Source organism: Mobula hypostoma, chromosome 7, assembly GCF_963921235.1.
Source record: "Mobula hypostoma chromosome 7, sMobHyp1.1, whole genome shotgun sequence".
Classification (NCBI taxonomy): Eukaryota; Metazoa; Chordata; class Chondrichthyes; order Myliobatiformes; family Myliobatidae; genus Mobula; species Mobula hypostoma.
The window spans coordinates 114,067,350-114,092,845 of NC_086103.1; the positions used below are offsets into that span (position 1 = coordinate 114,067,350).

The 25,496-nt window shown below is 40.0% G+C and overlaps 1 protein-coding gene across 3 annotated transcripts in view; it reads right to left on the minus strand.

The window, feature by feature from the left end:
- Positions 1-25,496, minus strand: part of arhgap42a (Rho GTPase activating protein 42a) — a 307,232-nt gene that overhangs the window by 88,185 nt on the left and 193,551 nt on the right. For all 3 annotated transcript variants that reach the window (XM_063053810.1, XM_063053809.1, XM_063053808.1), the window contains exon 4: positions 21,796-21,867. In XM_063053810.1, coding sequence (XP_062909880.1) covers positions 21,796-21,867 — 72 coding nt within the window. The remainder of the gene's footprint in view (positions 1-21,795; positions 21,868-25,496) is intronic.

Genomic DNA, 25,496 nt, shown 5'->3' on the forward strand with positions numbered 1-25,496 from the left:
GTATTTTTGTGTTCTTTTTGTTTTTTTTTACTGTGCTGCATCAGATCCAGAGTAACAACTATTTTGTTCCACTTTACACTTGTGTACAGGAAATTACATTAAACAATCTTGATTTTAAATCAGTGATTATAAATCTGATCACAAGAGATCCTGCAGATCCTGGAAATCCAGAGCAACTTGCACAAAATGATGGAGGAACTCCGCAGGTGAGGCAGCATCTACGGAAAGTAAAAATCAGTTGACATCTTGGGACGAGATGCTTCATCAGGACCCTTCATAATAAATCTAATTCTGATTTTGAAACGGAAAATTGAGAAGATAGTTTTTTTTCCAAAAGTTACTGTGGAGAGAACAGAAGAAATTTTTGCGACAGGACGCAGAGCAAAGTTGTCAAGGAAACTGTTATTTAAAGTAACTCAGAAAGAAATGAGAATATTAAAAAAATCACAAATTGAAGCAGAGATTTAAAAAAAAGTTCAAATTGAAGAATTAAAGCAGAAAGTTGTAAAAAAAAATAAAGAATGGTGGTTATCAGAAATTGTTAAGCTGATTATCAAGTCATCGTGGCTGAAGTGTGCTGAGATAAAAGATGAGGAGCTGTTCCAAGGACTTTCTTGGAATAGAATGCAAGGCCAAAGACTGGGGTCAGAATGGCAGTGGAACAAAAATACTGAATGGAAGCTCAGGAGCACACTAGTATGCTGAACTTAAGTGTCTGCAAAACAATTAACAAATCTGTGGTAGACTTCTGGCTTAGAAGAAACCACATCACGAGCATCAGATACAGAAAGAACTGCAGGTGAATTGTTGCTTCACCAAAAAAGGATGCCTGACTTCCTGAAGGAACGTAGCAATAAAAGGGAGGTGTTGCATCTTCTGTGGTTTCATCTGACAGCGTTGTGAAAAGGGAAATGGTGAAGATGGAAGAACAAACCATGATATAATGGAGGATGTACTCCCTTCAGAATGTTGGGAGGGGGAGATATCCTGAAGTCATAGGAAATTGTGGAAAATTACAGATTTAATGGAATGGTGGGCTTGACGGTGAGGTTCAAGCTGGGTACTACTGGAAAGGGAACAGTTGAGATCAGCAGTACAGGAAACAGACAACTCCGCTGACAGCCTTGTCAATTACGGTACATGGAAATCAACAGTTAAGGAAAAAGCAATACACGTTAAAGACACTGAGGTGTGGAAAGCCTCATAACCAAAAGTACGGAGAAGACAGAGAAACTGGAATAATGAAATGGACTCTTTACTGGATGGATAGGGGACAATAGAGTCCTTACTGGACAGACTGGGGACAATGGGATCCTTGCAGGATGGATTGAGAATAATGGAACTACAATCTTGATAACCATAGATTCCCTTCCATAGAGGCTGCCTGTCTTGCTAAGCCTCTTAAAATTACGTTAATGTAATCTATTATGTATTTAGTATGTTTAATCTTTAGATTGATGTATCCTGGTAAAGTCCAAACAGAAGTTAGAAGCATGTAATACTTCTGAATTTATTTTGTCTGTATAATAATGACACCCCCATACAGAAATATGAAACACTTGTCAAAGTGCTGCAGTACTTATTCCTTACCACTAGAGGCTGTCAGTGACTCATGAAAATCTCCGAACTCTATAAGCATTTCAGAATATGTAAAAATCAGTGAATTTATGGTGCAATTACACTTCACATACTGTGCACAATCTGCAGAATCAACAACAACTACATAACTACACCCTGTTGTCTCATAGGCATTAAAAATAGATTAAATCTCCAAATTACTTTAAACACTCAATTTAAATACCTTCCACGGCCATGTTTTAAATATCTATTTTATTCCAGTGGCTTTACAAAGTTTCAGTGAGGAAATTAAGTTTTGTTCATTCTTCATTTGGCATGCTGTGAGCGTCTGTAATTCTGACATTTAATGTGATAAATTTTATGATGAAACCCATTTGACAGAGTCCAAAGACAAAGAATTCTTAACGACACTTCTGTTCTGTTCCAAGAGGTTTAAAAATTAGCACAGATCCATCCACTTAAAATCCACCTTCATGTCTACCAAAGGAAAACTGGAATTGAAGAGGATTTCATAAGCACAAGAGATTCTGCAGATGTGGTAAATCTTGAGCATCATGCGTACAAGTGTTGAAGGAACTCAGCGAGTCAGGCAGCATCCATGGAGGGGAATGAACAGTTGGCGTCTTGGCCCAAAATATCAAGCATTTATTTCCCTCCACAGATGCTGTTTGACTTGCTGAATCCCTCCAGTATTTTTGTGTTTACTGAAGAAGAGTTCAACTGTCATCTAAGAGCAGACTCTAGCAGGAATGATTTCAACCAGTCTACACAGGAAAGAAATGAGATTTTTTTTCATTATTCCTGGCTTGGACTTTTCCTGAATGCCAGAGAGGGTGAGATCAGGTCTGACGATGTCAGAGTAATGAGAAAAGAAAATGTTGATAATAGCATGCCAAGCAGTATCTGTATATGGAGAAACCATCAACAGTTCAGATTAATGGCTCTTCATCAGAACTGAAACGTCATTGACCTGAAATGGTAATTCTCTTCTCTCTCCATAAAGTTTGCCTGCCCTACAAGTGAGACAGTACAATACAAGATACCACTGGGAGTTTCCCTTCTAAAGTAGATAAGTAGTGGTCATGAATTTTTTACTCCACATTATGCAAATAACTGAAGTACATGCTTCATTTGCTTTATATTTTAAAACCGATGGTGGTTGTCTATCTAATTACTAAAACAGCTGTGCTACCTACTTAGTTTCCAGCCATGTATGAAATGTAAACGCTAATTATTTTCCAAAGTTACTGTGTTAGTATCCCTTTTCAAAAGTGCAAATTAATACAATAGCTCTTGGCAATACAAAATTCTCTCTCCAACACTATACTTAACTATTTTAGAACTCCAGCCAAAGGTGTAGCTCATGCAGTCAGATAATTTTATCTGGCCACGATTGGACCACATCTGGAGCACTGAATAGTGTCTTAATCACACTGTTTAAATGGCTCATATTCTGGACCTAGTGCAAGCGAATGACTAAATTAATTGCAGAAGCACGAGGACAAATCTTCCAAGAGATATTTCACTTTATAAGATATAAACATGTCACTTTACAAATTAGAGGAGATAATTGATAGCATACTGAAGGTATGAAGAACAAAATAAATTTTCTTGCTGTCCAAAAATTTCAAAACTAGGACAAGATAACTTTAAAGTGATGATGCAACAGAAAATTGGATGAAAGGAATTGTTCTAAACGAATTAACAAAGCTCGATGCAGCTAATAGTCAACAGTGCATAAAAATTCAGCTACAGAAATTTACCTATTTAGTGTTGCTTTTAACTCCCTTTGTCTTCTGTGTCCTCCATATTCCACAAACACCTGACTTGTTCAAAGTTAGTTATAATCTGTCCTACACTAAATTCCACCTTCATATTTCCTGACCAGTATTTACACGGTCTGCTCTCTGACTCTAGAATTTCATTTTATCTCTGCAACACTTTCATAAGACCATAAGACAAAAGAGCAGAATTGGGCTATTTGGCCCTTTGAGTCTTTCTGCCATTCCATCTTGACTGATGTATTATCCATCTCAACCCCATTCTTCTGCTTTCTCCCTGCAACCCTGCACCCTGACTAATCAAGAACCTATCAACATCTGTTTTAAATATACCCAATGACTTGGCCTCCACAGTTATCTGTGGCAATGATTTCCACAGATTCACCACCCTCTGGCTACAGAAATTCCTCATCTCTGTTCTAAACGGACATCTTTCTATTCTGAGGCTGTGCACTTTGGCTCTAGACTCCCCCAACATTGGAAACAACCTCCCCACATCCACTCATTTAGGCCTTCCAATATTCCAAAAAAAAAGAAAATCTGCAGATGCTGGAAATCCAAGTAACACACAAAAAATGCTGGAGGAACTCAGCAACCCAGCAGCATCTATGGCAAAGAGTACACAGTTGACGTTTTGGGCGACTGTTTATTCTTTTACATAGATGCTACCTGGCCTTCCAATATTCAATAAGTTTCAATGAGATCTCCCCTCATTCTTCTAATCTTCAGTGAGTATAGGACCAAGCTATCAAACACTCCTCATACATTAACCCTTTCATTCCCAAATCATTCTCCAGAGCCTTCTTCTGGACTCTCCCTTAGCCAGCACATCTTCTCTTAGACAATTGGCCCTAAAGGAAACCAAGCTGACTTTGGCCTATTTTATTATGCACCTCCAAAGTACCCCAAAACTTCATCCTTAATAATGGACTCCAATATCTTCCCAAACACTGAAGTCAGGCTAACTGGCTAATTTCCTTTCTTCTGCCTCCCTTCCTTCTTGAAAAATGCAGTGACATCCGTAATCTTCCAGTCCTCTGGAACCATTCAGGAATCTAATGATTCTTGAAAGATCATTGCTCATGCCTCCAAGATCTCTTCAAATCTTGGGTCTCCTTTTATATTCTTGAATCTTTTAGTATTTGGCATTTTATGTAATGCTCTGTGTTATACACGCTAACATCTATACAAAACCCTTAACTGCCAGCTTGATACTCCACAATCTCTTCCTTAAACCTTTGGTCTAATTCATTTAATTGTATTCCCGAAATTTTATGATTTCATCCTTCTAGATGATGTGTAGTTATCATAATATTGATCACCAGCTGTTGTACTTTGTTAATTCTGCTGATATTTATTTTTCATCCTTTTTTGTTAAGTGTTTCAGGATAATTAGAAACACATGGGTGATCAAAAATAGCTAGCGTACCCTTGTAATGCAGTAATGTCAAAGGAATTTACTAGATGTAGGACATTTAGATTTTTAGAGTGGAGCAAATAAGACATTTTAAAAAAAGACTAAAAGCTCAAACATACATGATTTAAAAAATGAAATTTTACAGCCAATTTGAAAAAAAAATAGGATAAATGGTTGCTTGGAACATGAAACTGGGTAAGTAAAATTTGACTCAAGTGTGAGTTAACATACTTTAGAATAAAACATGATTTCTAGCTACTGCTTTACTAATACCCCAGTCTCCCTAATCTCCTTCTCTCATCAGAGTCCCATGTCCTAACCTCCAATGGCTGTATCCTCTATGCTCACATATTCTATTTCCCTACCTCCGCAGTCATCAATCTGATAGCACAGCCCATTACTAAAAATGCTCAGTCACGTTTCCCCTGTTCCCACAAGATCTTTCTTTCTTTCACCATGACCTTAAAAATGCTCTGTCCAGCTCTCTTTCCCAAGGTCTAGGAACAACCTTATTCACTGCATAGATTTACATGCATTAGGAATTTGCTGTCGTGTGTTGGCTCAATATGCAACAAAAAAAACAACATTCAGCAATCATTAACAATAAAGCATGACTATAAAAATAAAATTCGAGGTTAAAGGACAAATCTGAAATAAAATGTGTATAAATACATCTTGTATTTACAATGTAAACACCATTATAAAAAGCGGTGTAAAGTGTTTACAGTGCAGCACAGTGAAGGGGTTAAAAGATAAAGGAGGTGAGGGGGGCTAACCAAGAATGGTTGATTAGATTAACTAGCTGGCGAAAGCTGGCATGAAGTTTTTTAGTTTTAATAGCCCTATAGATCTTTCCAGAAGGGAGCTTTTGCAAAAGACAGTTTTCAGGGTAGGTAGTGCCTGCAATGATTTTTCCTGCCAGCTTCTTAGTCCTTAGTCCGGCGGTGATAGAAGCCTGTAGCCTTTCTACTGACTGACAGTTGGCTGTAGTATTCATCTATTTGAGAGAATGCCGCATCAAACCAGACAGTAACAAATGATGTGACGATGCTCTCTATGATGGCAGTGTAGAGTTACACTGTTCTAAATTATAGGTTCTGGGGAAGATAGAACTTTACCAATTACTGTAAGAAATACATCCACTGCTGAGCCTTTTTGTTAATGAAGGAGATAATGGTTTTCTCCAACATAAGGTCCTGCAAAATAATGATGCTCAGGGACCGGAATGTTGAAACGGTGCTGACTGCAGAGTTGTTGATGATGAGTGGGTGGAGAGGAGACATGTTTCTCCTGAAGTCGATATTGACCTCCACGTTTTTGAGGGCATTCAGCTCCAAACTGTGATTGCACCAAAACGCTAGCTTGTTTTACTTCCTAGTGGTACTTGGATTTATTATCTCTGGTGACTTAGCCCAATGGCTGTAGTTCTAGCCACAAACTTTATCAATTTAACTGACAGATCACTGGGGACTCAGTCACTAGTTTATGGAGAAAACAGGAGAGGGAAGAGAACTCACACCTGTTGTGTACCAGTGCAGACTGAGCGGCCTGTGGAGATGTACTTGCCTAGTCTCACATAATGCCTCCTGTCAGAGAGTAGGTTTGTGATCCACCTGCAGACGGGAATTGGTACATTAAGTCTGAAGAGTTTCTCTTGCACATGCTCAGGGATGATGGTATTGAAGGCTGAACTGAAATTGATAAAGAGTACCCTGACATATATAACACGGGTAACTGAGGTGTTGTGTATGATGTCCAGACCGATGTTAACTGCATCATCTGCAGACCTGTTGGCTCTGGAGTCAAACTGCAGAGGATCTAGAAAATTTTTGAGTTGTGGATTTGAGAAATGATAAGACTAGCCTTTCAAAAGTCTTCATTGTGACTGATGTGAGTGTAACTGGCCCGTAGCTATTGAGTCTGGTGATTGCTGATTTTTTGGGGATGGAATAATAACAGATTTTTTTGAAATGTGCTGGAACAGTGGCTGATTGAAAATGTCAGCGAAGACTGTCGAGAGCTGGTTAGTGTAGTATTTAAGGATGACAGGAGAGATAGAGTCAAGGTCAGCAGCCACCTTGATATTCAGTCTAGTTCCCACTTCCATGCCCCTATCCTGTCCAGTTTCTAGAATGTTCTGAGAGGAGATTAGATCATCTTGTAAATGGCGGAAGGTAATGGCATCACACACAGGTTGCTCAATGACAGCTGTCAAAATGGCAGAGCAGGAGATTCACTACAGTGGCCAATTGAAGTTACAGCAGGTCATACCTGGCTGGTGGTGTAGTGGTATCAGCTCCGGACTTCGGGACAAAAGATCCCGAGTTCGAATCCAGCCGGCTCCCCTGCACGCTTTCCATCTGTGCTGGGTTATGAGCTGGTGATCTCTTTGGAAACTCACCCGACAGAAGGCAATGGCAAACCACTACTGTAACTTGCCTCGTACGCAGTTCCCCACTATGTCGGAGAGGCATGGAGGAAAATCGTCTGCTAACCAAAGAAACTCTGGATGCGACGTACCTTTCCTTTCCCCGCCCCCCCCACCCCCATAGGAGATTATTGTGCCAATTCAGGGCACTAACATCAGCTCCTCCCAGTTCATTCACAAACTGTAAAATATCCCAGAACTGTCAACTGTGAGCTCAACATTGAACTGTCCAACTTCTGATTACTTGCTCTCTTTGTCTGTATTAGAACTGGTCATTTCTGGCATTGGCGATATTAGCCCTGTTTCAATTTCTCCATTGGCACACTCAAACCTGGCATTCCCAACACACTACTTTGTCACCCTCTAACTGAGAATGGGTTAGATTGAGAGAGGGGAACAGTCATTCAGAAACCATTGCGGACCATCGCTAATTATCAACCAGACTAATAAACCCACTGGTAGGTTCTTACAAAAGGTGTTCTGCCTGAAACATTTCACTCTCTCTCTCTGTCTATGGACACAACCTGACCTGCTGTGTGTATCCAACCTTTGCTTTTGCAGTATCTCAGGTACTAAAGGTATACACTTAATGATTAACCTGACTCCTTCACCAAGGCTTGGCTCTGAGAAAAATGGTCCATTTTCTTTCTTGTTAAGGGTGAAGCAAAGATGCTCAGTCATGTAACTCACAATGGCTTAACTGACCCTTTCTTAGTAACTGTCACTGTAGTTCCTGGTGTCTGGAAAGACTACCACCATCATGCTGGCTGAGCAACTAATTTTATAATGTCCACAGATAAACCAGCAAATATTAACCACAATTTTACCCAGCACCTTAAATATTCTATGAAGAATAAAATACCACAAATATACATAACAAGAAAATCCATTATATCTTGGTAGGTTAAGGAAAGATAATTATGACTTCTATATATGAGATTAGATATTGTCATGGAGAAATATAGAATAGGTCCAGTCACAATGGCCACCCAGCTAGTCTCAATTTCCTGTATATCCAGCTAAGACCTGCTCCTCCAAGTGTCTGTTTAAGAGCTTCCTAAATTAAATCTGCCTCAACCACTTCCTTTGGCAGCTCATTCCATATACTCACCACCTTCTGCATGAGAAGGTTAGTCCTCAAGTCCCTTTTAAATCCCAACACCCCCACCTTAAGCTTTTGCTGACTAGTTTGGGTCACCGCTACTCTGCGGAGAAGACTTACCATCCACAGTATTTATGCCTCTCATAGTTTTAAACACTTCTATATAGGTCGCCCATTATTCACCTACGTTCCACGGGTTAAAGATTTAGCCTGGCCAACCTCACCCTATTACTCAGGACCACTTGACCTGGCAGCATCCTCAAATTTTTTCTGCACACTTTCTAGTTTAACAACGTTGATTTTCAGGCCAAAGTGGTTACTAAGATAAATACAAAGGCTTGATTCCATTGTACAGGCTGGAAAAAAGTAGCTGTTCTTTTTCTCTCCCCCATTTGTATTGGGAGATTTGGGCATCCAGTATTTATAGCCTACCTCTAAAGGCTCTTGGGAGGTGATAGCAAGCCAGCTTGTTGAACCACTTTCAGTCCTCCTGATGAAGGTACTTTGACAGTGCTGTTGGGTTGGGAGTTACAGTAATTACCTAATAAAGTGGCAGCTGGGTATATATCCAATGGCAATGAAGGAATTGTGATACATTTCCAAGTCAAGATGGTGTTCAACTTGGAGGGGAATCTGCAGCTGGTCGTGCTCTCATGTGCTGGTTACCTTCAGCCTTCCAAGTGGTAGGCAGTGCAAGTTTGGGAGATATGGTTTAAGTAACCTGTGCAAGTAACTGCACTGGACTTTGTAGATAGTACACTGCAGCCACTATGTGCTGGTGGTTGAGGAAATTAATCTTTAATGTGTAGAATTCGGTTTCAGCCAAGGTGAATGCTTTGTTCTGAATGATTCAGGTCAAAATTCAAGAATATTTATTATTAAAGAATGTATAAATTTATACAACCTTCAGATTTGTTTGCTCACAGGTCGCCACAAAGCAAGAAACCCAAAAGAACACAATTTTTAAAGAAAAAAAGAATTAAAATAAAAATAAAAGACCAACACTCAATGTGCCAAAATGCAAATAATTGAAGCGAACAGCATGATGTTGATGTTAACTTCTTGGGAGAATTATTTTGGATTTCCTGAGAGTTATTAAAGCTGTACTCATAGAGGCAAGCAGGGAATATTCTGTCACATTCCTGACGTGCTTTGCAGATGATGAAAAGATTTTGAGAAGCCAGGAGGCAAGTATTTTGCCCAGCCTCTGCCCTGCTCTTGTAGCAACAGTATTTATGTGGCTGGTCCAGCTGTGGTTCTGGTCAATGGTGGCACCTAGTATGTTGGATGATGGAGGACCAAATAATGGTGATCCTGCTGAACGCCAAGGGTAAGTAGTAAGACACTCTCTTGTTAGAGATGATTACTTCCTGGCACTTCTGAAGCACAAATGTTACCTGCCACTAATCAGGCCGAGCCCTAAAGAAGGGTCTGGGCCTGAAACATCGACTGTTTATTCATTTCCATAGATGCTGCCTGACCTGCTGAATTCCTCCAGCATTCTCTGTGTGCTATTTACCAGTCTATGCCTGACTGTTTTTATCTTGTTGCATGCAAGCATGAACCGCTTCAATTGCTATGGAGCTCTCATAGAACTGAACATTGTACAATCATCATACTACTTCCAGGGCACCTTGAAGCCAATCTTGTGCAGCCCAGCTCCATGGACACGGTTAAATATTCCTACTTCAGTCTGATACAGCTGAGAATCCCAACTACTTCCAAGGTCTGTACAGTTAATAAAGATGTCTTAATGTGATTGAACTATCCATTGCTGCTTAAAACTGACGGAATTAATGCTGATAGTGGTCACACTTCTTGCCGGACTCCTTGGAGGAATCGTGGCTGGCAATCAGGGAGACAGGAGAGATTAAGAAAACTGGGGTTTTTGACTCCCAATACCGACTATCTTGCTATCAAACCCAGTCTTTAGTAAGTAACATTGAAGATCTGAGAGCTGGGGTGCTGTATCAGAGGGACAGTGGGACCACTTGTGTTCTTCGTTTCATGGAATCTTGGCTGAGTCCTTCCATACCAAACACAGTGATTTGGATTGGCGAGTTCACTATACACCATCAGGATAGGACTGTCGAGTCTCTCAAAAGCAGAGGCAGAGGAGTATGCCTCATGGTGCACAACTGTGTCAGTGTTGTTCCAATTCTGCTCACCAGACCTGGAATATCTAGCAGTAAAGTGCCGTCCATTTAACCTGCTGTGGGAGGTTTCTGCAATAATTTTCGTAGCGGTGTACATTTCACCTCAGGCCAATGTCAAACAGGCTCTAAGTGATCTGAGCAATGTGATCAGCATGCGAAAAACAGCACACCCTGGCTCTTCACAATCGTCTTGGGGGATTTTAACCAGGCCACTTGAAAAAAGTCACTAAGTTATTACCATCAACAAATCTCCTTGTAGTACCACAGGAAACGAGACACTGGGCGACTGTTACACCATCATCAAGAATACCTACCGTGCTATTCCACACCCTCACTTCAGAAACTCTGATCACCTGGCTGTACTTCTACTCCCCGAGTATAGGCAGAGACTGAAAACTGTAGCACCCGTAGTGAGGATCAAGAAGTAATGGACAAGAGAAGCTCAGGAGTGCTTACAGGACTGCTTTGAATCGGTGGACTGGACTGTATTCAGGGATTCATCTTCGAACCTGGACAAGTATGCTGCGGTTGTTACCGACTTCATTAAAACCTGTGTGGATGAGCGTGTGCCTACAAAAACTTTGCTGTGCCTTCCCACACGAAAAGCCATGGATGAGACCATGAAGGTTCATCGTCTGCTCAGGGCTAGACCTGTCGTATTTAAGACTGGTGACCCATGTCTGTACAAGAAAACCAGGTACGACTTGCAGAGGGCAATTGCGAAAGTAAAGAAACAATTCGGAATGAGGTTGGAGGCGACATTGGATGCATATCAATTCTGGCAGGGTTCGCAGGACATTACTTCCTACCAAGCGAAATCCAATAGCGTGAATGGCAGTGGTGCCACATTACCAGATGAGCTCAACCACCTTCTACAGCCCTCTGAAAGGGCGAATATAACTACAGCTGTGGAGGTCCCTGCTGCAGCCGGTGACCCTGTGATCTCTGCCTCGCAGGCTAATGTCAGACTGTCTTTAAGGAGTGTGACCCCTTAAAAGGCAGCAAGTCCTCATGGAGTACCTGGTAAGGCTCTGAAAACCTGTGCCAACCAACTGACAGGAGTATTCAAGGACATTTTACCCCTATCACTGCTATGGTCAGAAGTTCCCACCAGTGCCTAAGAAGAGCAGTGTGAGCTGTCTTAATGACTATCGTCCAGTAGCACTCACTTCTACAGTGATGAAATGCTTTGAGAGGTTGGTCATAGCTAGAATGAACTCCTGCCTCAGCAAGGACTTGAACCCAATGGAATTTGCCTATTGCTACAACAGGTCTGTGGCAGACTCAATCTCAATGGCTCTTCACACAGACTTAGATCATCTTGACAATACAAATACCTATATCAGGATGCTCTTTGTTGACCATAGCTCACAACTTAACATCATTCCTACAGTCCTGATCGATAAGCTACAGAACCTGGGCCTCTGCAATTGGATCCTAGACTACCTAACCAGAAGACCACAATTTGTACGGATTGGTGATAATATCTTCTCCTCGCTGACGATCAATACTGGTGTACCTCGGGGTGTGTGCTTAGTCCACTGCTCTATTCCCTTTATATCCATGACTCTGTGGTTAAGTATAGCTCAAAAGCCATCTATAAATTTGCTGATGATACAACCATTGTTGACAGAATCTCAGATGGAGACGAGAGGGTGTACAGGAGTGAGATATACCAGCTAGTTGAGTGGTGTCACAACAACAACCTTGCACTCAACATCAATAAGGCAAAAGATCGATTGTGGACTACTTAAAAGGGTAGGACGAAGGAACATGAACCAATTCTCATAGAGGGATCAGAAGTGCAGAGAGTGAACAATTTCAAGCTCCTGGGTATTCAGATCTCTGAGGATCTAACCTGGTCCCAACATATTGATGCAACTATAAAGAAGGCAAGTCAGTAGCTATATCTCATTAGGAGTTTGAAGTGATTTGATTTGTCACCTAAAACACTCGAAATTTCTATAGATGTACCGTGGAGAGCATTCTAACAGGCTGCATCACTGTCTGGTACGAGGGGATGGGGGTGTAACAGCAGTGGATCGAAAGAAGATACAAAAAGTTGTAAAATTAGTCAGCTCCACCTTGGGTACTAGCCTCCATAGTATTCTAGATAGCTTCAAGGAGCGGTGCCTCAGAAAGGCTGCATCCATTATTAAGTATTGCCATCACCCAGGGCATGCCCTCTTCTCATTGTTACCGTCAGGAAGGAGGTACAGAAGCCTGAAGGTACAGGCCCAGCGATTCAAGAACAGCTTCTTCCCCTCTGCCATTTGATTCTTAAATGGGTATTGAACCCATGAACACTTCTTCACTTTATATATATTATTTCTGTTTTGCACTACTTTTAATCTAACTGTTTAGTATACACATATATACTTACTATAATTGATTTACTTATTTGTTTTTTTCTTTCTATATTATCATGTATTACATTGTATACTGCTGCTGCCAAGTGAACAAATTTCACAACACATGCAGGTGATAATAAACCTGAATCTGATTTATCAGAGGAAATAAATACTTCTGCCCTTATGATGGAAGGAAATTCCTTGATGAAGAAGGGTGATCAGGGGTCTTTTGCTGTCTTTTGCAATGTGGATTTGATGGGAATGGTTCGGTGGTCGGTGCTTCTTCTGGTACAAGTGGGGGGTGCTGGTTGTGCGAAGGAAGAGGGAAGGGGGGCTCTGGGGCTTTGATGTTTCTATCATACATTCTATGAGGTCTCTTGTTTCGTGGATGTCTGTGAAGAGTAAGAATTTCAGGTTGTATACTATACACAGCACATTCTCTGATACTAAAATGAACCATTGAAGCAAGGTGATTTAGGGCTAGGACTTTGGTCTAAAGAGCTCCTGCAGGGGTGTCACAGATTTGGGAAGACTGACCTGCAAGAACCACAACTATTTCCTTTCATGCGAAGATTCAGTCCAATCACTAGAACTATGTGACACCAGTGAAATGCCCAGTTAAACCTGAAATAATGCACTGCTACGTTAACAAGTTTCATGACACATGCCAGTGATAATAAACCTGATTCTGATTCTGAAATGGCTCGCAAGAATACTCAGGAGCTCATCAGATCATTGCTTTCCAAAACTTATGCTGGAAATTTTTCAGTTTACTGGGGGGGGGGGAGCAGGGGGAGAACAAGCAATAATCCTTGGAAAACATTGAGTGATTTTATTATGTTGCTTTTATCATGAAAGTTCCTTGGTTGATATAGATAAAACAAAAATTAACCAGAAGGCCACGTCAATACATTGGTATGAGAAATATAAATAAATGAACTTACCCAATTACGGAAAACTAGAGACTATAATTTGAAATGTTACTGTAAACCCTCATCTCTAATTAAAATATTTTATAAAAATAAAAAGCTTTAGATATGCACAAGGATTAAAGATAAATTGAGGGCCCTGTGAAAAGGAAGCATTAGATTGATCCTAGAATAGGTTAAAAAGTCGGTACATCATGGGCCAAAGGGCATGTACTGTGCTGTACTGTTTTATGTTTTTTGTTTACTAAAATATTCTTACTAAATTCTCAATGAATTGCCTCAACAAGTGAATACAATGTCGTGGGAAAAAAGTTTTGTTCGTATGCTACAGTGCATTCTTAAGTAAACCAAAAGAGGCTAATCTGCATGTCATCATGTGCCAAGTTACAAACAATGCAGCCCACAAGCAAGATTATGAACATCTGGAAAGATAAGGTTCATTAACCATCTGTACCCTGACATACAGAATTCTTCCTTTATCTTGGATTACAGAATCAATAGACAGAGTAAAACAAAACCTTTTTTCCGTATTTTATCTGCCCGTTTCAGTTCGTAATGGCTAAAAACTCGAACAACATTGCAGCAGCAGATTTTTTTTGAGAAGGCCACTGGTCATCAGTTATCTTAAATTAAAATAGCTGACAATTCACATCAACAAAATTGGGCTTTGGTGTAATTGGATTGTGAAGGTCATCCGACATTATAATATATACTGCTTAATGTCTTTGATGAATTCAATGATCCACAACAAACAATATATCTCACAATAATCTCCCTAAAGTTATCAGCTGGAGGCCAACAAACCACAATACCAAATAAGGAAAGTTACTTCATGCCTGACATCCTTTCCCAGTTAAGTCACCAAGCTATTATTTACATTAACTCAGTAACTTCAGTGGCCACATCTCAAAAAACAAGTCGTAATTCATCTTGTTTCACAGGGTCAATAATGCTTGCTTGACACATGCTAAAGCCGGGAAAGCTTACGCCATATTCATATTAAGTGCATAGAATTCTACTCATCGAGGAATCCATGAAAAATCTGGAGATGTTAAAAAACAGAGGCAAGACATTGATGAATGATTTTGTACTGAAAGTAAAAATGTATTTAATAAAAAGTACTGCTACTTTTCTACATTAAGAAATTTCCAGCCATTAGTTTTGCATTCTTCCCCTGAAGGCACCAACTCCAGCAAGACTGTCATTCCATAGGCGTCTGTAGCTGACTTAGCTTGTCTAACTGATTACATGTGCAAGTCTAGACAAAAAATGTGGAGATTTGGATGTTATCACCACTGAGCCATATCTTGCCTTTGTCATCATTCATCTTCACCTGTGGAATTAATTAAAGCAGGAATCAACTTCACTCCCACCTAAATCAAATGTGCAATCTTCTACCTCTATGCTGATCATGAATAACTGATAACTTTTCAAGATGCTGCATAAATACTTGAGTGAAGAGGTTAAATAGATTTAATTAAATAGATGTAAAATAAGATTTACATTTATTCCAATTTGTCTGGGGGGCGGGGGGAGAGTCACTGTTTTATCTATAAAGATGGTGTACTATGCTTTTGTAATACTAGTAAAGTGCTTGGGCTTTGATAGCTCCAAAAAGGGTTTCAGCACAGATACAACATGAGAGCACTCAGTCAAAACTCAGAACTGTAAACCATAGTTAGTCTCAGCGCAGTACTGCCAATTCTAACACAGTAGTCTGCTTTTTTCATTGGTAAAGAAAGATTTTTTTTTCTGATTATCGTGATGGTTTGACAATATTGGAACCGAATGGAGCGTGTATTTACTGAAAGGGCACAGCCCCATCACACAGTGGGAATGGGTACAAATTCTTGCCCTTTTCCCAAATAAAATCATGCACAAGGAAGGTGAAAACATTTCAGTTATTGGAAATTCATACAAGCATTATGCCTGAAGTTTTATGAGGACCTTTTGCACTTCTTGGGTGTTTCTCTGTCTCACTCCCCTTTTTATTTTTCTGTATTTCACAATGTTTACAATTATTTTTGAAATCAACTAATGAAACACAAGTTAGCATCAATCAGCAAATAAGGCCTTAGTTCATATCCTAAGTTATTTTTTCCCTCAAATAAGCACTATCAAGTTATGAGGTAGAAAGACAGGCGTGAGGGAATCTGGAACAACAAAGAAGGGGGTAGAGGCACTCAGTGGGCCAGGTAACATCCATGGAGGGAAATGGGCAGTCAGCATCTATGGTCGAGACCCTTCATCCAGTGTGTTATTCTACCACTTGGTTTTACACATTTTCTGAAATTTGAATGTTTTAATTCATACAGAAACTAAGATTACAGAAGGTGCAATATTGAATTGTCATGTTTGTTTCTATCCATTATCCTCATGACATTTTTAAAAAACATGAAAAATTTTATCAGAAAAGACTTGTTGAAATACGTGCCTTGATTAATTTCAACAAAATATATATTGATTAGAAAACAAAAATATATCTTGCCATATAGGTAATCCCCCAAGAGTACCACAACCTTGCCGTGGTTTAGAGGCTTGTGTGCTTCAATGACCTGGGAAGCTATGTTGGCTGAAGTCAGGGCTTTGTGCTTTGGCTCTTGGTTGGGTCACTCATGCCAAAGAGGTCAAAGGGTAGAGGCCAGACTAAGGATGGTCCACTAGTCCTCCAGGTTCAGGAGTTCAGCTCAGGGCTAACAACCCTGATGGGCAAAACAAAATTGTTATGGAAACAGCAATAAAGAATTCTTCTACAACTGAGTGTGATGGTATTCTTGTGCCGTCACCCAGGACTTGCACAACTGACAGTAGCGAAAACCAAGAGGAAGCTACTAACATGATGAAGGAAGCCCTGAACACCACCAGAGATGGAGGCCCTTCATTGCTACCCTAAACACCAGCAGCCTAATGAGCTGTAAGTATATAGATAATGGCCTTAATTATCAAGTTTATTTCCAAACTACAGAAGAGCCAAAATTAATACTATAGAGAATTCAAAAAAAAAAGAAGCAATTTGAATTACTGGCTTAACTGGAGAACACTAAACATTTATCTATAAAGCTAGTCAGACTCACAAATAAACAAAAAACAGTGAACTGGTAGGAGTACGGAAAAGATAAAGCACAAAAGTGACTCCAGAAAGAAAGTGAAAAAGACATAAACAGACAAAAATTTCAAAAACCATTAAAGAAATGTGAAGAAAAATGCTCCAGAGAATGTACCGATGAAGTAAACAAGAGCCCTCATGTACCAAGAAAAGTTTTATTCAGGAAAAGAAAGATAGATTTTATCATTTACAAAATTAGAAAATGCAGGAACAGACAAGGCCTAATGATCAGTCATTACATTACTGCCCTTATTTCAGATAAACTTTTACTCTGTGCACAGCATTGTGATAACCAGGCTCAAAGTCAAAATGTCAGTTTCTAATATTACATTATCCTTGGTCTTCTGTCACCTGTCTGTAATTTTGGTCAACCATGTCTAACTTCCAGAAGAGTACCATTTCGTATTAGTGCCTTTCTTACTCCTGCTTTGTTTTTCACTCTAACAGACAAGACTACATCTACAATCTCCTTTTTTTGTTTAAACAATGCTCAGTGAACACAAGAACATAAAGTAATAGGTGCAGGAGTAGACCATCTGGCCCGCCAAGCCTGCTCCGCCATTCGATAAGATCATGGCTGATTTCGCCATGGACTCACCTCCACCTACCTGCTTTTTCCCCATAACCCTTCATTCCCCTACTATGCAAAGATCAGTAGCACCATTTATGTATTAAAATGTCAAAATCCACGTGCATATTCATAGTAGCAAGTTCTATATCACCATGATCTTGCTCAACTCCTCCATCATTCAATTAACATTAAAATGTTGAGGCACTGTTAATTTCCTGGAACTCACTTGCAGAAGGTCCAAAGGAATATTTATACTTCCATAGATAATCTCTACTCTGTTGTCATGAATTCTTTCCCTTTCTCTGACCAACCTGTTAAGACTGACTTAGACCCTGCAAGGTGCTGCTCAACCCAGAGTTTTAACTCATTCATTGTATTCTGTGCCAGGAGATATCACTCAATTACTACTTCATTTCCAAACATGACATGATTCTGATGAAATTTCAATAAATCTGACCTCCACATTATGGTAGGGTTGTGTTCCTAAAACAACGTCTACATCCGGAAGCAACAGGTCTACATCAGGAGTCTGTCATCAAAAACCTTGGTCTCTGTCTCTCTCTCTGGCTATCCATCCCATAGGATGATGATGGTTCCTTTCAGTTCAGAAAGGAACAGCGTGTGCGTGAGTGGATTTTAAGTGAGTATGGGGTTGCACAGGTCCAGACCCACCCTCTCGACATCCTTCCTGGATCCAGTGGCATGCTGGGGTCCAAGACGGCTGGGGGAAGTTCTGTTGCAGTGAATGGCCAGACCAAGCTTCAATGCAAGGGATGCCCTTTCCGCGCTTCACGGCACGTGTTTGCTAGATGGCCGTTGACCCTATGAGAGAGGGTTCATCCGCCCTTTGACAGGTCTTGTTTTTCGTCCTGCAGGGTGTCTAGCCACCCTCCTCACCAGGCAAGCCTGGTGGGGGAGCCGGATTAGTCGCTGACCACCCGAACATGCGACAGGTAGTACTGGGTTACATGGTATCAGTAGCACTCAGATGAGTGGCCTGACCAAAAACCTTGGTAAACATCTATAGATGTGTGGTGGAAAGCATGCTGACTGGCTGCATTATGGCCTGGTATGGGAACACCAATGCCTTTGAGTGGAAAATCCTACTAATGGCCCAGTATATCACAGGTAAAATCCTCCCAACCATTGAGCACATCTACGTGAAACGTTGCCATAGAGAAGCAGCATCCATCATCACCACACAGGCCATGCTCTTTTCTCGCTGCTGCCATCAGGTAGAAGGCACAGGTGCCTCAGGGTCAAGAACATTTACTACCACTCAACCATCAGGCTCTTGAACAAACGTGGATAATTGCACTCATTTGAAAACTCTTGTCTTGTTATTTCATGCTCTTTATTTATATCTGCATTTGCAGTTTACAGTTCCTGATATTTACAGTTTACAGATCCTGCTTGCAGTTACTGTTCTATAGATTCATTAAGTACGCCCACAGAAGAAGAATCTCAGGGTTGTATAAATTTTACTTTAAACTTTTCTATAACTATTTCCTATTAAATTTCATGTAACGTGTACACACCTTCCTACACGATAGCTTTCTCTCAAAAGTAATGATAGTCGCTCAGTAGGTGGTCCATGGCAAGGAGGCCAGTTACGGGATTGCCTTGTCAGTATCCAAAGCACATCACTTAAATGGCCAGCTCTGTGTTTGAAGACACAAGTGATTTCAGTGTCAATGAAAAATGCTGGAAAGTGATGGTGGTAAATGGAGAAGAAGGAGAGAGATTTAAAAAAAAGGGCAGAGGCAGCCAAGTGAGGAGGATGGGCATCTCTTGTGTCTCCAATTATCCTTCAGTTTGAATGGAAATGCACACTTATAAATATGTATCAAGTGTAGGTGAGCTGGCCCTCTTCCAGACATCCCGAAGATAAATAAAATGGAAATGTTTTCAAAAATTTGCTGTACAGCAAAATAAACCTATGGCATTAAGAAATCCTGCCACATTATCTGTACAGCGAAAGGTGCCGCACATGAGGCTGCTTAACAAGAACCCATGCTATTACAGGAAAGATACTAGCATGGAGAGAAGAGTGGCTGATTGGTAGGAGGCAGAGTCAGAATAAAGGGGGCCTATTCTGATTGGCTGCCGGTGACTAGTGGTGTTCCGTAAAGGTCAGAATTGGGACTCTTCCTTTGCCAACAATTTGGATGATAGAATTGATGCTTTGTGGCCAAGTTTCCAGACAATAACTAGATAAGTGGAGGGGCAGGTAGTGTTGCGGAAGCAGGGAGTTTGCAGAAGGACTTAGACAGATCGGGAGAATGGGCAACGAAGTGGCAGATGGAATACAGTGTCGGGAAGTGTATGTTCATGCACTTTGATAAAAGGAACAAAAGAGCAAGCTATTTTCTAAACAGTGAGAAAATTCAGAAATCAGAGCTTCAAAGGGACATGGGAGCCCTAGTGCAGCATTCCCTAAAGGCTAACTTGCGAGTTGAGTCGGTGATCAGGAAGGCAAATGCAATGTTATCAATCTTTCTGAGAGGACTAGGATATCAGAGTGAGGATGTAATGCTGAGACTTTATAAATCATTGGTCAGACTGCACAGCGGGGATTGTGAAAGCTTTGGGCCCCCTGTCTAAGATATGCTGGCAATGGAGAGGGTCCAGAGGAAATGAATGAGAATGACTCTGGAAATGAAAGGGTTAATGTATGAGGGGTATTTGATGGCTACGGGGAATGAAGGGGGATCTCATCAAATATTAAAAGGGCTAGATAGAGTGGATGTGTCATTATCACTGTTTATTTTGCACGGATGGAACTTGGGGGTTAGGGGTTTGATGTTTTAACTACCGTGTCCAGATGGGCGATCTGTTGGCTTTTTGGTTTTTGTGTGAGGGAGAGGTGGGGAGGGGGGGGGAGTTTTGGAGTTTGTGAGATTTGTTATTTTTTCTTGTCCACGTGGGAGGGGGATTGAGGTCTTTTCTTTCTACAACTTTCATAATTTTTCTGTATTTCATGGTTACCTGGAGAAGACAAATCTCAGAGTTGCATTATGTGTATATATTTTGATAATAAAATGAACCTTTGAACCTTTGCATGGATGTTTCCTATAACGGGTGAGTCTAGGACCAGAGAGTATAGCTTCAAAATAGAGGGATGTCCAATTAGTAGAGAGATGAGAAGTAATTTCTATAGCTAGAGGATAGTGAATCTGTGGAATGTATCACCATGGATGACTGTGGAGGCTATGTCATTATTTAAAGTGGAGATTGATAGGTTCCCAGCTAGTTAGGGCATCAAAGCCTACAGGGAGAAGGCAGGAGAATGGCATTGAGAGGGATAGTAAAGCAGCCATGATAGAATGGCAGAACTTATTCGATGGGCCAACTGACCTAATTCTGCTCCAATGTCTTATGGTCAGATCAAGAAATGAGAGTTTAAAAATTAGACAAAACTTCTTGTTCCTCCTTATTTTGCTCACACACATTCCACAAGTGAATCTGGTTCCATTTCACAGATTTCTGGCTGATGATCTGTGAATTCCAAAAAGACAAACTCCTTTTACCCAATTGGCTGTAATGTGGAGGTCATTTGTATCTTCATACTTACTTAATGAACTGCTGTGCACAATCTGCTTCACAGTAAACGACTGTTACAAAGCAACCTAGGGTCAAAGCTGGGACTTCAAGAGAGACTTCGGCAAACATGTAATGTATGCAAATAGCAAATACAGTACACGTCAATAAAAGTTGGTCGTGTTTGTATTTTGAGAAACAAAATAAGTTCACTAGTTCATCAGGACTTTAACTTTAGAATAGATGTAGGCAGTTTTAATTAAAGTTATTAAATATAACCAAGTTTATAAAAGATTTAAGTACTGTGTGCTTTATTTCTGAACTTAATTTCCAGGGCAAATGTGTTAAATAAAAGCAGAATCTTGAACAGTATGCTCAACTCTTATCTCCATGTTACAAAGCTAATATAGAATTACTGTACAAAGTGCGACAAAGTGTAAGAAAAGACAAGATTGAGTCAAAAACACACACGACTCTTTGAAATCCAAGTGCCAACAAACTTGGCTTCATTCATATCCCTTGGATCCAAATTCACAACCAAGTTAAAATTCAGCACCTGAAATGAACAAACTACAGGTTGACCTTCACTAATCCGACTACCTGTAATCCAGTTCCTTTGATAATCCGGCACTGATTATGCTTAATGTGATCCTTCTGTAATTCGGCATTTTCACTAATTCGGCACTCCTCAGGTCCCAATGGTGCCGGATTAGTGAAGGTCGGCCTGTATCTACTTCAGCTCTCTGGAATTTTTTGACCATATTTGCAAATTATATATAACAAGTGGGTAAGTATATTCAAGAATAAAGCAGAACAAACAAAATTATATCACTTACTTTTGCTGCCCCTATTTGATCTTTACGAAACTTCTCCAGTGGTGCAATTAAAACATCATTCGCATTTTGAATCTAGAGGATAACAATAGAGAATAACGTTCAAGTGCTGCCGCGTCATACATTAATCTAATGCAATATTTCCTGCTCAATTCAACTTGGTGTGTCATTTAAACAAATCAATGCTGCAGTAAGTCATAGACCATATTTATTCTATATCTGTTCTCCTATCTGAATGTTGTACATTGATGAATTTATAGTGCAATGTTTTCAATAGCTGTACACATTAAAGGTGGAACTTCTATTTAAGACCTATAATCCAGCCAAAGAAAATAATTAAATTTAATAATAATAAATTACAACATTTAAAACAATATTAAAGCCACACAAAACGGTAGTTTAGTTACTATTAGAATCAAGATGCTCAAAGGACAAGTTTTCCAGCTGAGTTGACTTTTGAAGTTGCTAACACTGATATAATTTTTCCAGTTCTGAACTTCACCATCATTGTCATTTAGAGTCTTATAACAATGACCTACCTATAACATAAGGAACAGGAGCCTTTTGGACCTGCTCTAATAAAATTGTAGCTGATCCAATCCATAGCCTCAGCACCAATTCCTGCTCACTTTCTTTCCCAATTCCTTAACTTCCCTACAAATCAAACGTCTGTTAATCTGTTTTGAATATATTCAATGACTCTGCTTCCACAGCTGTGTGAAAAGGAGATATGACGCTCTGCAAAAATAAATGTAAGTGCTGTCAAATACAAGAATTCCTAGATTTTGCACAGATTGGCTATAAAGAAACACCACACACTTAAAACCCACAAAATGCTGAAGGAACTCAGCAAGCCAGGCAGCATCTATGGAAAAAAGTAAACATAAATTCTGATGAAGTGTCTCAGCCCAAAACATTGACTGTTTACTCTTTTCCATAGATGCTGCCTGGCCTGCTGAGTTCCTGCGGCATTTTGCATGTGTTGCTTTGGATTTTCAGCATCTGTAGGTCTTCTCCTGCTTGACACTTAAAGCCTGCCAGTGTCTTTAACCAATGCCAAGATCATCAATCTGTTTCTTTTCAGGCCCAAGAATCTATGTACTGAATTCCCTGTTGGATATGCAAACGCTGAGTATTTAGTTTAAACCCACAGCAAAATTAGCAGGTGTTTGCTTACACTCTAGACAAATTGCATTAACAGGCTATTCCTACAGGCTCAAACAAACCTAAAAGCAGTTGAATATCAATCAAATCATGAGGGATTTGGATGCTTGCATTCATAAGTTCTGAGTAGCAAGATCTTTAGGAGTTGTAAAATATGTGATTTAACCCTGCATTTTAACTCAGAGGAGATAATGAGTCAGACTGTAAAAACAAACTTGACTTGTTTTTAATTTCAAACACTCTTGCCTGTAACGTTAAAACTTTCATGTCAGTTTAGATTCCATTCAGAATTATATTTATTTATGTATGTATGTAAATGAATGTGTAAATTATGCATTTATAATAAGATGTCCTCCTGAACCTCAGGATTTATAATGATTGATAATGATTATAATTAAGGTGGTCCAATGCGGTTGCTTTAAAAAAAAGCCTCGTAACAATCCATAGATCTGCAAACAAGAGATACATATATAGACATGGTCTTTCGAATTTTGCTTAGAGTAAAAACACAAACTGAATTCATCGTGATCCAACAGGCAAAAATAACTTAGAAATTCTGATGATGCAGTAAATATTTCAGGCAGATAATGGACAGTCCAAGTCATTCATCGATCTATCAACAAAGCACAACAGAAACTGCCCTAATGCCAGGAATGAAAATGTTATTTTCATTATCCTTACTTGTAGCAGATAATGACAATTGTAAGTGAAAAGTTAGTGAATAGAGCATGCAATGCAAATTCAACCTCAAATCACCCTTGTTCGTTGACTCTAAAACCTGAACAAATATGGGGCACCTAAAGCTTGGTCAAAGAGATCTTAAAAGATACCAGAAAATTTGAAAGGCTCAAGGAACTTACAGATAAATTGAAGGAACATGACATAAGACTCACATCTTCGTTAGTTGGTTTTGGTCCTTTAGACAGTGCAAATACTTGCATTTTATATTAGCTTCACAAGCTCAAGGTGCATGACTATATAATGAAATTCTTTATCCGACATCCAGCCTCTTTTGTAATGGAGAAGATTTTTAAAAACACCCAGGTTAATTGCACATTTAGCAGAAGGTTAAAAGTAAAACTGCCTCATCCTATCACAAAAATAAACATACACTGCATATTTTATACAACACACATAAAAGTTGCTGGTCAACGCAGCTGGCCAGGCAGCATCTCTAGGAAGAGGTACAGTCGACGTTTCAGGCCGAGACCCTTCGTCAGGACTAACTGAAAGAAGAGTTAGTAAGAGTTTTGAAAGTGGGAGGGGGAGGGGGAGGGGGAGATCCAAAATGATAGGAGAAGACAGGAGGGGGAGGGATGGAGCCAAGAGCTGGACAGGTGATTGGCAAAAGGGATATGAGAGGATCATGGGACAGGAGGCCTAGGGAGAAAGAAAGGGGGGGAAGCCCAGAGGATGGGCAAGGGGTATAGTGAGGGGGACAGAGGGAGAAAAAGGAGAGAGAGAAAATAAAGAATGTGTGTATATAAATAAATAACGGATGGGGTACGAGCGGGAGGTAGGGTATTAGCGGAAGTCTGAGAAGTCAATGTTCATGCCATCAGGTTGGAGATATTTTATATCTCAGCAATAAATACCATTTACCAAGACTCAGGCATTCCTCCATTTTTGTTCCTGACCTAATTAATGGTAATTGGGACAAGTGAACAATGTAAAGAACAAACAGTATTTACATAGCAGAGGGGTGACAGGAAGTTATTGAATAACCATTCTTCCAATCACTGGAATGCTATTGATACAATTTGAGTGAGAACTTGTTGGCCGCAAAAAACAAAGTTGTGTCTGTTTGCTGGGCATTATGAATGCCAATTTGCTTTTATATTTTTACTGCATTCACATTTTTATCTCATTGTACGTCCTTTCACATGGTGGCAAATATGCAGAGTTGGCAAATAGCAACCACACTTAATTGACAACAGTTCTAGCAAATGAACATCATTGACCAAATTAAACACTGCACAGAACACACATGAAAAGGAGGAGTAAGGAGCTATGACAATTCTATTTAAAGGCTTCCTCAAGTGGTTGTGGGTTAGTTGCTGATTGACTTGTAAGGGTATTTTGGTCACCACACCCCGGGTGTGCAGCGTGACAATGAAAGCAAAGAGAAGCAAAAAGAGCAGAACCTAGTAAAAAAAATAGATTACTCTAGGAAGAGAAACATTCACTAAGAGGCAATTCCCTACACTCACTACACCAGGCAGCAATCAGGTGACGCTTCTATACCATGGATTCCTCACTGAAACATATTACTACTACAATGGCCTTGAAGAGAAGGACCAGAACCACTTTGCCATTGGCTGGAGTTGTCATGGGAAAAATCAATGGCTCTGTCTACTTCTAAGCCAAAGCAGGAAATAACTACATTAACAGTTTGCATTTGGGCAGTCATAAATGCTTCCCCCCCCGCCCCCAAAAGGAAGAACAAAATTAAACTCATTCTCTTTTGGCAAAGAGCTGCACTGACAGCAAATCTGGGAGATTAGTTTATCAATGGTGCTGGGTTCCACTGGCTATACTCC